This window comes from Python bivittatus, unplaced genomic scaffold (assembly GCF_059951505.1).
Source record: "Python bivittatus isolate LINGU-HERP-01145 unplaced genomic scaffold, Pbiv_v1 ctg000040_np1212, whole genome shotgun sequence".
NCBI classification, from domain to species: Eukaryota; Metazoa; Chordata; class Lepidosauria; order Squamata; family Pythonidae; genus Python; species Python bivittatus.
The window spans coordinates 3,478,236-3,490,739 of NW_028277032.1; the positions used below are offsets into that span (position 1 = coordinate 3,478,236).

The 12,504-nt window shown below is 46.2% G+C and overlaps 1 protein-coding gene across 15 annotated transcripts in view; it reads left to right on the plus strand.

The window, feature by feature from the left end:
* MACF1 (microtubule actin crosslinking factor 1) overlaps window positions 1-12,504 on the plus strand; it is a 305,205-nt gene that overhangs the window by 85,188 nt on the left and 207,513 nt on the right. For 2 of the 15 annotated variants that reach the window (XM_088153925.1, XM_088153914.1), the window contains exon 1: window positions 7,696-8,528. The exons of 7 other annotated variants lie outside the window; for them this stretch is intronic. In XM_088153925.1, the coding sequence (XP_088010051.1) occupies window positions 8,195-8,528 (334 nt within the window). In that variant the 5' untranslated portion in view covers window positions 7,696-8,194. Of the gene's footprint in view, window positions 1-2,798; window positions 2,926-7,690; window positions 8,529-12,504 lie in introns of those variants that run through there. 6 more of the 15 variants (XM_088153927.1, XM_088153936.1, XM_088153904.1 and 3 more) reach the window with 6 other exon arrangements.

Genomic DNA, 12,504 nt, shown 5'->3' on the forward strand with positions numbered 1-12,504 from the left:
TTTGGTCTACCTGAATCTAGATTCTGACCTACAGCAATTGGTCTATTACAATATGAGTATTTGCTGCTGCGATTGTGGTGAGCATCTAGCGACTGTGGATGGTCGAGCTACTCCGCTGTTGTCTATGCGGATTGACAAACTCTTGGACAAGGACCGTCCCAGTTCTGCTTCTGATGCTTCTTTTTAATGGAAAGGCAGGTTGAATTAGATTTTCCATTGGTTCTTCCCTGGGCTTGCCTTTGGCCCCCAGATTGTTGACGTTTGTGATGTCGGGCAAAGGTGATTCTCCAGTAAGTACTGGAGTACTGATTGCGTTCTCTTAAAGAAGGTGGATGGCAACTGGACAGATCTGGCCCATCTGCTGGGAAATCAGGAGGGAAATCAGAAATCAGAAGGAATCTCTGCCAGAGGCTGAATGAGAGTCGTGCCAGCGCCGAGATGATCTTGAACAAGGCCACCCCAACACAAGGAGCCTTGAGCAGGATTGTCCTCAAGTGAACGAAGGGGAGTGGGGCCACTTTGTATTTTACATCTCCAAATTTAAGGAGTCTTGGATTGCAGAAGGTGGAGATTATAGCTCTTTTTCTGTTTTCTTTTTTCTGGCTGCCCAGGAACAAATATATGTCAGGAGTAGTGCTTGAATTAAAAGCAAAAACTGTCATAATCTCTCCTTTTTCTGGAGAGACCTCACTGGCCAGAATTCACTGTCCATCTGCCGATCTCCGCCGCAATGCTGTCCCTGCTCCTTCGGGAACATCTAGTTCACCATGAATCCTCACTTGCTGTGATGAAGTCATTTCTTTATATATATATATTTTCTTTTTCTTTACTATATTCTTTATATTTTTTCTTTCTTTTCTGCACTTTCTGTTTTTTCTTTTTCTTTTTCTTTAGTTTGTATTAGTTTCTATCCTAATTGCAATGCTCAGTAAAATTATTATTAAAAAAAGAATTAAGAATCCAGCAGTCTTTTCCTAGGGGCATCTTCATTTTACTCATAGGAAAGGAATTGTATAAGTAGTTCTTTTCCACCACCGTAGTATGGGAGACAAGGATTCTTGCTGCTGTTTTAGTAATACAGTAGAGTCTCGTTTAACCGACCTTCGCTTATCCGACATTCCGTCTTATCTGATGCCCCTAAAAAACACACAACACGCATAAATCGGCGATGAGAAAAGTGTGCCGCTTGTTTGCGAGCGTGAGTGTACGCTTTCTTGTTGCTCCTGATGGTGTGGCGCTGCAACGCAAAAATCGATTGCAACAGGCGCAGCGGATTGGTGTTTGTTTTTTTTAACACACTCAATCGTTATTGTGTGTTATCCGACATTTTCGCTTATCCGACGTTCTGCCGGCCCATTTATGTCGGATAAGCGAGACTCTGCTGTAATACTGTTATTTCAGGGGTACTTTCAGTTTCTCTTCTTTATGTATCAGTGAAAAGGTCCTTTAAAACCCAGTGTCAGGTTGTATCGAATGGAGACTGCCAGGAACAACTGCCCCCTGTCTTCTCTCGGTTTTCTGGCAAGAATCTGCCATGATGTGATTGCCCAGTGACGGCAAATCTAGCCCTCTGAACAAAAGTGGCAATATCCCCAGTATCAAAAGTGGTAATTCATAACTTGATGGCCCTTTGTTTTTGCACTCGAGGAGCCAAGATGCCACTGGGGTGGCCTTCGTTAATTTCACTAGGACCGCGCCTTTGACAAGTGCCTGTGAGAGTGTCAGGGGAAGGCATCAGGTGCCTCTGGGAGCGTCAAGGGCAGGTGGTGCATTCTTTCTCCGAATGCCTGCCTGCACTTCAGGGATGCGCATGCCCACCGGTGTCCTTACTCTCACCACTGCGGGAGCTCCCTCTGCCCAGTGCTGGAGACCCCCTTTAGGTCCCCTTTGGGGTGGCTGGGAAATGGACCTTTTTGGTGGTGGGAAAATCTGGGAGTCTTTATTCCAACTCCTCTTTTGGCTTTGCCTTAAAAGAAGCTCCTTTATTTCCCAACACTGTTTATATTTGTTCCTTTAATCTGCTTCTAATGTCATTAATGAGGTCTGTTTAGGGCCCTTTCTATTGTTCTTAGAGACAGAACATTCAGCATTCTCTTTCCAATTTTTAATATCGTTTATGCTCTCCTAGGAATTTAATTGTAAATTGAGAGAGGGAATGTAGCTTTGATTCTCCCCCCCCCCCCCCCCGTGAATGCTGAGCCACATTCCTCAGTTGTGGCTCCACATTTTTCCTTGGTTGAATGAGGCCCTTCAGTTAGGAGAAATGATGTAGTAAAACTGTTTCCAGTTTCTGCTTCTAAGACTCCATGGGCCATGGGAATCAGTCCCCCCGCCTCACCCCATTTATACATGAAGATTAGGATTCAGTGGATTCGAAACCCAGTTTCCCTCCTTCCATGGGGCTGGGGCTCGTCCGTGTGCCACCTTTGCTTGGTGGCTGGGACTTCTACTCCACAACTGTCCCAGGGAGAGGAAGTTTGAACAGTTGCTTCTCTTCCAAACAAGCCTGCATGGACAGCAGGTGTTCCAAGGGATTTAGGAATGGAAGCTTCAGAGCAGGACATCCTCTCCTCTCCTCTCCTCTGTATGGAACCAAAGCAAGGTTGAAAAAGGAACCCCTTTCTTGTGTAAATTCTTTCAGGAGCCGTGCAGGCTCAGTCTCTTCCTATCTGTAAACTCTGCACTGCTGCTGTGGTCACCCGCCCTGTTCTCCGTGATGCTGCGTCCAAGCGCTCGTGGCTCAAGAGAAAGGAATTTAAAACTCAAGAGTATTAACGGCAGAGCGGCTGGAGGGACTGGGAATGAGAAGGCAGATGCCACCTTGGAATGGCGTTTTTCTGCTACCCACAGTTTTTGTCCTGAGCCACGTCCTTGGGGTAGCTGGGATCTTGTACTGGACCAGGAGAAACAGCCGGAGCCAGGAAGGTACTGTTCTTTGTGTAGCAAACTGAATGCGTGTGGGAAAGGGAAAGGGAGTGTGATCCGTCTCCTGACCTTGTTTAAGGCAGTAAAGTTGGCTTACTGGATCAGTGATGTAATGGAACATGCTGAGCTGCAGAGCCTCCTTCGCGCTGCGTATGTTGGTTTCTGAACCTCCTTTGGTGGTCAAGGACTGCACCCAAGGAACCCTGGGAAATGTTGTTCTTTCTGACCTCTGATTCTGCAGAGTGTCGTCAGGGCCTGGCACGCCTTTCTATCCAGACCCGCACAAGGAAATAGTAATAATATTAATATTAACATTGGTATTAATATTAAATACAGAAGTAAGGGAAGTTCTGGAATAGGCAGTTCTCTTTCAGTGTGCATAAAAGGCACTGCAGCGTATTTATTCACAGAAAGTATTTATCTTTAGTGCAAACAGAGGACTACCTTAGACGGCTGTAAATGAGGATTAAAAGAATGGGAGGGGGAAGAGGGACATCTGTCAGTGGATATGAAGCTTAGTATCGGTGGACTCTCCACATTCATGGGCAGTGTGCCACTAAGCTCCAGCTCCGGGGGGGGGCACCCCGTGCTTCTACTTTTGCCCCTTTTCCTGCTGTACTTCTGATTTTCCCGGAGGCACCTGATGGCCCCTGTGGGAAGTTGGGGCTCCCTGCACTCTGTGTTGGCAAGGCCCTTGGAGAGTCAGACAGTGGAAATTGAGCTCCAAAGCCTGCCAGATGCTCCAGGAGGAGGAACAAAGGTGGGTGAAGCCAAGGTGCTGTCCCGAAATAAAGATCGGGAGCAGGAAGCTTTGTGTACATGCAGCCAAGGGCCCTGGGAAAAGACCTGGCCCTAAAATCTGTCTTTTTATAAATTAAGTGGAAACTGGGAAGGTTCGTGCAGGGTGAACCAGACAGACAGGTGGTACAAGGGCAAATCTGCTCCACACAGCCAGTTCTGCAGACTGGGTGGCTCAGCTGGGAAAAGCAATGGGCAGTTGATGATTTTTGTTATCGGGTTTTGGTGTCTGGGCCGTGGTTGTTGTATATTAAAAGTCCCAGCTGAAGAACTTGCATGTTATAGTCCCAGGGAACTTTCAGGCTAGTGCCACCCTTCCAAGTCCTTGCATAGTTAACCTAATTTTCTCTTTGGGTGCCCCCCCCCCAAAATCAGAAGATGTTGTGGGAGAGCATGGGAACATTGCAAATGGGAAGCACCATCTGGGTCCTGTAAAATTCATGAATGAGACCGGGAACTACATATAAAGAAATGTTGCCTGAAAACGACCCAGCAGAGACTAGAACGTTGTGCAGTTTGGAACAGTGATGCTGGGTGGGAAATTATTTGCTGCTCTTTTGTTGCGCAGAAAATGTTCCTATTTCTAACAATAGATTGTTTAACAAACATAAGTGGTAACTCGGTGGCTGCAAAGCGTAAAAGTCCCATTTTCGGTTACAGGATCTTTATCCTGATTGGCTCAGTTTCCTCCCTGACTGCCTGCTTGCACATTTTGGAGCTTTTCTTCTGGACCAGCTGCCGTCGCTTTGTTTTTTACATTGTAGGAGGAGGGCTGTGCTAGTCATAGCTGAGCGCTTTTCATTGCCTTTATTTGCTTGAGTTAATATAAAGAAAATCTGTGCTACGGAGTCGAGACAGAAGCATCTTTTAATATTTTTTCTTTCCAGTTTCAACTTTCTCCGTTGTAACTTTATTTCCTTCTGCATAGGTTTTTTCCTAAAAGTCCGTGCTTGTTCAGTCCATCTGAAAGGCAGAACATTTGGGAAGGCTGATTTCGCGTGTGAAGGGGATAAACCCCCGAGGAAAACATAGATTCTCCTTGACTTTTCTTTGTTCAGCGGGTTAGCGTGGCTGGGTTAGACAGGGAGAGGTGAGTTCTTGAACCACGGACGAGGTCCTTTGTGCCTCTTCCCTCCTCCTCGTAGAATAAGCGAGCCGGCGTAGGCAGGTTCTCCCCTCCGGTGGAAGCAGCGCCTCGATGCCAAGGGAAGCGTTGCAGTGCCCCGGAAGTTCATTCTGATGTAGACGTGTTCGCTTGGGCATTAAGGGACCGTGTGCCCAAACCACAAGGCTCCGCTCCAGACCTGATTTGGAAACAGCCTGCTTTGCCTCAGACAAACTGGAGACGGGCCAGTTCTGCTCTAACCCGAATCACAATTCAAAAATCGCAGTCCCCCTTTTCACCAGCTTTTGAAATCTCCAAGCTGTGATCGAATGAATTCCTGATTTTCAGGAATTGTGACTTCATTATGAGAGAATGTTTTGCATCAGAGCTTAGAGACTACCATGCTGGTAGTTTTGTGCTCGATGCTTTTAAGTTTAGAAGGGAATTGTTTTGTTTTTTTCATCGGGGGACAGAATTGAATAAAAACGGGCAAGCAAAATTGACTCACCAGGAGGGATCAGAGCCAGGCCCCTGGGTTTTGTGCAACGGTGGCTGATTCCAGAAAACAATATGCTTACCCCCCCCCCTTTTTTTAAAGGATGATTGTTAAGAAAATGACATGCCAAATAGAAATGACCCGAACAACATTTCAGAAAGATAGATGTGATTGTGTGTGTGTGTGTTTCTTCATCTGTGTGTTTGTGTGTGAACAGAGTCTTAGCACAAATTGAAGGGGTCATTTGTTTTGCCTCCTTCCTATGGCCTTTTTTGGGGGTTAATTTGCATGAAAGTAGCGTCCCTCCTTCATAGAGGATTCCCTAATGAGAAATCTGCAAAACCGTAGAAAGATGGGTGCACGGGCTCTGGAATTATGCTTTTAAGAATGCCGTTGTCGTCTTCTGCTCAGTCTGCACAAAAGCTGCAGAAAGTGTGTTAGAGGCAGGGTGGATGATGGACATGGAGTAAACAGTTGGCAGAGGCAGAAGGACTTGAACGGCCATCATGTTCTGAGGAAGCACCTACGCTCCCCTCTCTCAGACCCCACAGGATCCGTCCGATGTTTTCGTCTCCGTTGCCCGTAGGAGGGAGAACCTGCAAAGAACCTGAACTCTAGGACAGACCTCTGGCCAATCACGGTTCCCGTCCTCCTTTTCCAGGACGGGAAAGTTCTGGTGTAGACCTCCAGTGGGATAATAAATTAGAGCTCCCAGCAAGAAAATGAGGTTGCCTTCTGCCTTTCCCCACTTGGAGTTTTCCTTAGGTAAGGTATTTGTGCAGAAATGACCCGTATTTGCTGGCCCCTGTTTGTGCCCCTCCAAATTCTGAGTCATTTGCAAAGCTTGGGGACAGTTCAGAGTAAGATTGGTTTGGCTTCCAAGAACTGATTTTGAGACTTGACAGAATCCGTTTGATTGATGTTCTGATCAGGGCTGCTGCATTCTTGGAAAGATGACCGTTTTTGATTTGCAATTCTGTCAGATACTCATATACTGAAGGAGACGAATAACTACAGAATTGTGACAGAAGATCGGGAATCTGATGAACAAATTTTATTAAAAGGCATAAGCTTTTGAAGCGTGTCCGTTTAATAAAATGTGTTACAGTAGCCAGAAAAGGGACCATTAGATTCCTGATTTTTTGCTGCCATAGATGAACAGGGCTCTCTTCCTACAGTGTGTACAGGCTTCTGAGGGCTGCTCTCTTCTGCATTAACTAATCCCAGACTGGGGGCACGCCTGCCTGGGGCTCCGGGGCAGAGGCTCTGCTTTGCTTGGCGTCTGCAGGTAAGGCCGAGGAAGCCTCTGCTGGTCGAAGCGGAGAAGGTTAAGCTGAAGGCCCTGGCGGTCTGAACCGATCTGGGAAGAGAAGGCGTCCTTTAGGGAAGGCACCCTCCCCTGGCTCTGCTCGCAGGTTTTCTTGTTGGGGCCTGCTGGAAACCTGGAGCCCAACACTTTTGTATTAAAGCAGGACCGTTTCACAAGGTAGCTCTTTCCCTTGTAGCTGCAGAAAAAGAGGGGTTGGAATCAGAAGCTCTTGAGCGTGTTGCTGGGCTTTGTTTTCTCCTTTAGAAAACAAGACTTGGCCTTCTGTGATGATTTTGCTGCCCGGTCAATGTGGCGGCCGTTGTTCTGCCTCCTTTCTGTGGGTCCTGGTGGCCCTGGCCTCTGCCAGGATTGCTGGGCACCAACTGGTTCATGCCGGAGGGCTGAGGGGCAATGGGGCCAGGGACGTGATGGTCAGGGGGGCGGCGGCGGCAGCTGCAAAGAGTTAAGGAGACTATGGCAGCAGGTTGCTTATCGGAAGGACTCTCTGAACAAAGATTAACCAGCCAGAGATAAGTTGGCAAGGTCTTTGTGCTGGTGAGAAGGAGCAAGGGGCTTATTATTAGCTCACGGGATAGTGGCACAGGGCAGGGGTGGGAGAAGGGCTGATCTCTGGAATCCAAGAGTGGGAATGGCAGATGCCTGGGGAGGAGAAATAACTTCAGGCCCTCGGTGGTTTTGGGGTGACGGGACGAATCCAGAGCTTCCTGCCCTCTCTGAACCCCACTGGACTTCCTGAGCAAAGGAGCACTGCCTGGCTGAAAGAGAACAAACAGTCGTTATAAATAGCAGAAGAAGAAAAGGAAGACAAGAAGGATAAGCAGCGCCTCTTATCTCTGCTCTGGACATTCCAAACTGTCATCTTCCAGAAGGTGCTGCTCCCCACAGAAGTAGTTGATCCGCAGAGCCAAGCTCTCAGTCCTTGGCCTCGTCTTTCAACTGGATGCCTTTGTGACTGGTGAAAAGGCTGCCGGACCAACAGAGATGCAAAAGGAAAGAACGGACCCTTGTTTTCCCCTCGGTGTCATCTTGTGTCAGCACATCTGATGTCTTGCAATTGATCGCAGAACTGCCAGCAAGTCCGGGGGGAGAGACAATGCGCTGCCTTGTTTTGGGAGGAGGACGTGAATGGCCATCTACCTTCTCCAACCATTTGCGGCATGAGGATGCAACCTGTTTCAGTGGACTTTAGAGAGCAGGTGGGATTCTTTAGAAGGCAGAGCTGGAACACTGGAAAATTGTCCTTCTGCTCTGGATGCCTGAGAAGTTGTGAGTGTCACAGGACACCCTGGATTATGCCCCATTGCTCATCCCCTGGAAAGCAGAATCTCTTTCGCTTCCCCAAACCAGAAAGTTCAACCAAGGTGTCTAGACTGAATGCTTTACTTGGATTTATTTTTACTACGTGCCTCTGCCTGAATGTGGAAAGGTCCCGGAAAGAGCAGGGGTTTCCTCCAAATGCTGTACTGGCTGGATGAACCCTAACCCATTATGGCGTGAAGGAGGATGTTGGCCAATCTCCTGAAAACCCCCAAGCTTTTTAATGAAGGAGTGCTTTTCTCCAAACCCCGAAGGCCGTAGAACTGCAGTGTGCGCAGGCTGGTTTCTGGAAGCACCAGCCCATGCGCTTCCTTTCATGGCTGATTATGAAGTAGGAAGTTGTGGGAGGAGCTATGGTGAGGAAGCTGGTGGCAACTGCAAGGGGCTGGGAGATCACGTTGAAGATGTCTTACAAGGGAAGCAGGAAGATGGAAGAGTTCTGTTACACCCCAAGGATTTAATGCAGCTTGCACGGGAACCCCAAAGGACCATGTGGCACGTTTACAGAACGGAAAGGGAGCTGAATGCCCACCTTGTGTGCCAGATGTGTTGTGTTGGTTCGTATACCTCTGCCTGCCTTGTGCCTTTCTTGGTGGGGGAGGGTGAGAAGTAGAGCAAGTTTGAATCCAAACCTAACCATGTTTATTCAAGAGTATGAGCTGTTGTATTTAATTCCTTTTCTTCGGGTGTAGTGTTGGACTTCAGATCCATTTTATCTTTCAAGTCTCGGATGGATTTTGCCCTATATAACACTGCATCCTAGAATGTTGTTGGGAGGCCAAACAGGGTGCTCATGTAAAGTCTCCAAGGTTGGAAGGAGACTTTTTATATTTACAACCAGGAGGTAACACCTTGGGAGTACAAGCTAGTTGGGTTTTTTTTATTGCAAGGTGAGTTGGCTGCCTTGAGCAGTTTGTCTTGGGTACCTACAGAAGAAATCAGATACCAAAATTTAGCAGAACTGATTGGGAATTTGATTGCAGTCTACCAGGGAGCTTTTCCATCTCAGCCAGATTAGCTTGGGTGGAAGTGGCAGTGCTCCAGTTCAGTTTATGGGGCCGGCATAAGTGAGGGTATATGAAAATCAGTGGAAGAGCAGAGCTCAGTTGGATCTCTCTTTCTAGCACCTGAAACTTGGAAACATGGTTGCTATTTCCTCCTTAAAATGGTCATTCTTCCTGAGGCATGACGAAGGAGATGCTGCTTCTGTTTCCGTTATTTGCACCATGTGGGTTGGGCAGGTCCATCCTGAGGCAGCTTATAAAAATGATAGCAGTGTCTTCTATTGATTGTCCATGTTTTTTGCAAGATTTCAACACCTTCAGTAGAACTAGGTGGTAGTCATTTTTTAAAAAGGCATCTTGAGTTGAGAGGAGTTCTAAGTCAGAAATGGGGAGCCTCTTGTCCTCCAGATTTTCCAGCTTCTGTCATCATTGGTCATGCTGGCTGGGAATTGTTGTTCTGTAGCAGCTGGCAAATCAGAGGTTCCTGATTCCTACTAAAGAAACACAGAACTGATTTTTTTTTTCTTTAAATATTTAGCTTAAAAGAGAGAATGGAATAAATACATGAGTACTAAAGCAAAATAATGTTTAGGTTTCTTTAGCCTGCTTCTACCTCACGCACCCCAGATGTGTTAGGTGGCCACAAACCATATCCCAGCTGCTATGACCAGTGGTATCCAGTGCACCTGAAGAGCATTTGACTGGGGAAAAGTTGCTGTAGTGATATTCCTCATTTTGTTAAGTATATAACAAGCCAAGACCTGAACATTGTGGGGCAGGATTCTGGGGAGGAGATTGTTGGATCAGACAATAATGAGAAAAGGTAAATGTTTATAGCTTGTTACTTGATAAAACATGGCCTTTTGAGCATGAGGTCTCTGGCCCTGCTGAGAACACTCGACTATTCAGTCCCCAAAGGGTGGTTATAGATCTTCCTTCCAGGTTTGAATCCTGTTTGCCTCATAGAACATGTAACTTCGATGCCCTTTGGATGGGCTCTCTTCTGAAATTAGACAGAGCAGCTCAGAATGGTCCTGCCTTGAAGATAATGGAATGGCAGGGAGTGAGGTATTGTAATTATGATAAAAGTAAAAGGAAGTGTGTTGAGACTCGTTTAAATATGGTGGACACATTTTCTGGTCATGGGAAATATTCTGAGAAGGAATTTTTTTTAGAAGGACGTCAGTGGGAATATTCCTGGACATTGATTGCAAGTGGTGTTTTGGGGAGAAGGTGTTGCAGCTCTTTTTAATCTGTGGATGCATAGAAATCCATACAAACAGTGACTGAGAAAAGAACCTTCTGAAGCTTTTCCAAGGTTTCACAGAAGGAAAGTCCTTGAGCACAGAACTGTACACAATTTGCAGTCGGTTGTTCATTGTTTCTGAAGGCTGATTAAAGGGAGGCTGAAGGCCAGGAGCCAGGCTGAGTGACCCCCAAATATATACCAAAGGCGGGGACAAAAAACAATTAATAAAATGTTTAAAATAATAAAGAAATAGAAAGGAAAATGTGTATGATGGGGCTTGATGGAAGGGTAGAGATTGTTTATGTCGACAGTGGGTTTGGATCTCTGATGGCTCTGCAGAAGCTCTGCACCACTCTGCTGTTGTAAGTAAGTGGCCAGGCTCAGCATTCCTCAACCCGAGAGTGTCTTTTACATCAGGCATGTAGTGGTGAATCTCAAGAATTCTGTGCAGAAGCAGAGTAGATCCTTCAAACCCGACGTCTGCCCTTTCCTGGAATAAGGCATCAATGAACGTGAAGCTTAAAGAACTATAAGTGGATGGGTCTCTGCCTGAAGGAGTCTGCATTCTAAATGTTGACGGTGAAGAGAGAAGGAAAAAGGAGCGTGTGTAGGGAAAGGAAGAGGCATATTCATATTAAGGAATTAATTGGCACTTTTATCACAAGCCCTCTGCATGGTTCACTTCCACCAACCAGGTTGTCATGGGCCAATATGATTTTTATGTCTTGCCTCCATGTTGATTGTTTCTTAGGTCAACCATCTTCCTATCACTCTTGTGAGATGGGCTACCACTATACTAGTTCAGACTTTCCAAAAGTTCTCTGGCATACAGTGAGTGAGCTGAGGTTTGAATTCAGGCCTTTGGTAGGATTTCTATTATCTCTTGTTTCATTAATGCTAGCTCTGTGATTAGCAAAAGTTAGGCAGGATAAAGACATGTGGATATCTTTGGCTAACTGAATCCGAAGGTGTGATGTTTCATAGAATACATAGGGAATATTCATGGAAACATGCTGGAAGCCTTTCATGTATGGTACCTCAGTTAGCTTCTGTGTGGTTGTGGTGCTCACAGAGTAAATGAACAGGGAGGCCTAAGAGGAGTTTGCCAAGGAGTTCCCCAGGAGAAAGGGATGAAATAACCAAAGAAGCTGAATGTTTTGAATGATTGTGTGCTAAACTATGAGACCTGACAACTGAGTCACCTCCTGAATAGCGGCTGGCTGCAGTGGATATGTCCTAAAAGCTGCCGATTGTCCACTGTGGGTGATTGCTTCCTCCTTGATAAACAGAGACAGTAGGAGGAATATAAAGCAGCAAGATTCCTGCTCACTAAATGAGGGAACAGGGAGAGGAAACAGGAATCTGCCAGGAGAGTTGGGAAGAGGAGCCCCTAACAGCTTTTCCTTACAAGTCAAGAGTTTATGCGTAGCAAACCTGAGAGCCTGAGAAGAATGAGAAGAAAGATTTTCTTTTCTACTGGTGGAGCCTTAAAAAGAAAAAAATGAAGATGGATGGACAAGAGTCTGCAACTGTGACCTGCAAAGCTTGTAGCGTGTTTGTCTTCCTGTCTGGAAACAACCTTAGCAATGTATACAAGCTTGGAGCAGTCCTTGGCGAAAAAAGTCTCATGATTGGAGCAGCAAGTGGCTGTACTTCAGCTAATAAGAAAGGACAAGGATTTCTCAGCTCAAGAAGAAGGCTGTACAACAGAAACTGACAGAAGCAATTCTCCTGAAGGAGACAGTTAAATGAAGGAACGACAACCAGAAGGAAGAGACAGGGCATCGTTGGAACTTGGAAAGGATTTTCAGGCCCTTGCAGATGAAACGGGTTTTGAGAATCCAGGGTAGAAAAAACAGACATTGCACAGCAAGAGACAGGATGGTGGGTCCCTGAAGAACAGAGAAGATGCAACTGGTATTGGATGATATTCTTCTCCACTTCATTCTGCTTCGATCAGAACCCACCTTGAATACCAGATGAAGCGTCTGGTTCTGGACACAACAGTTTAAGAAGTGTTCAGAGAAAGGGGTGTAGGTTCAGGAATGATTAAAAAGTAAGTAAGTCTTGTGAAGAGAGATGGGAGGAGCCAGCTGGTCATATTTGGATTAGAGAATAGGTGTCTGAGGAGGGTATGATAGCATTCTTCAAATTAGAGAAAGAGTGTCACAAAGAAGAAGGTCAGGACATCAACTGCCTTGTGCCAGAGTGCAAGACATGAAATAATGGATTTAAGATGGAGAAAAGCAAACTCCAACTGACAATAAGAGTACTAATTCA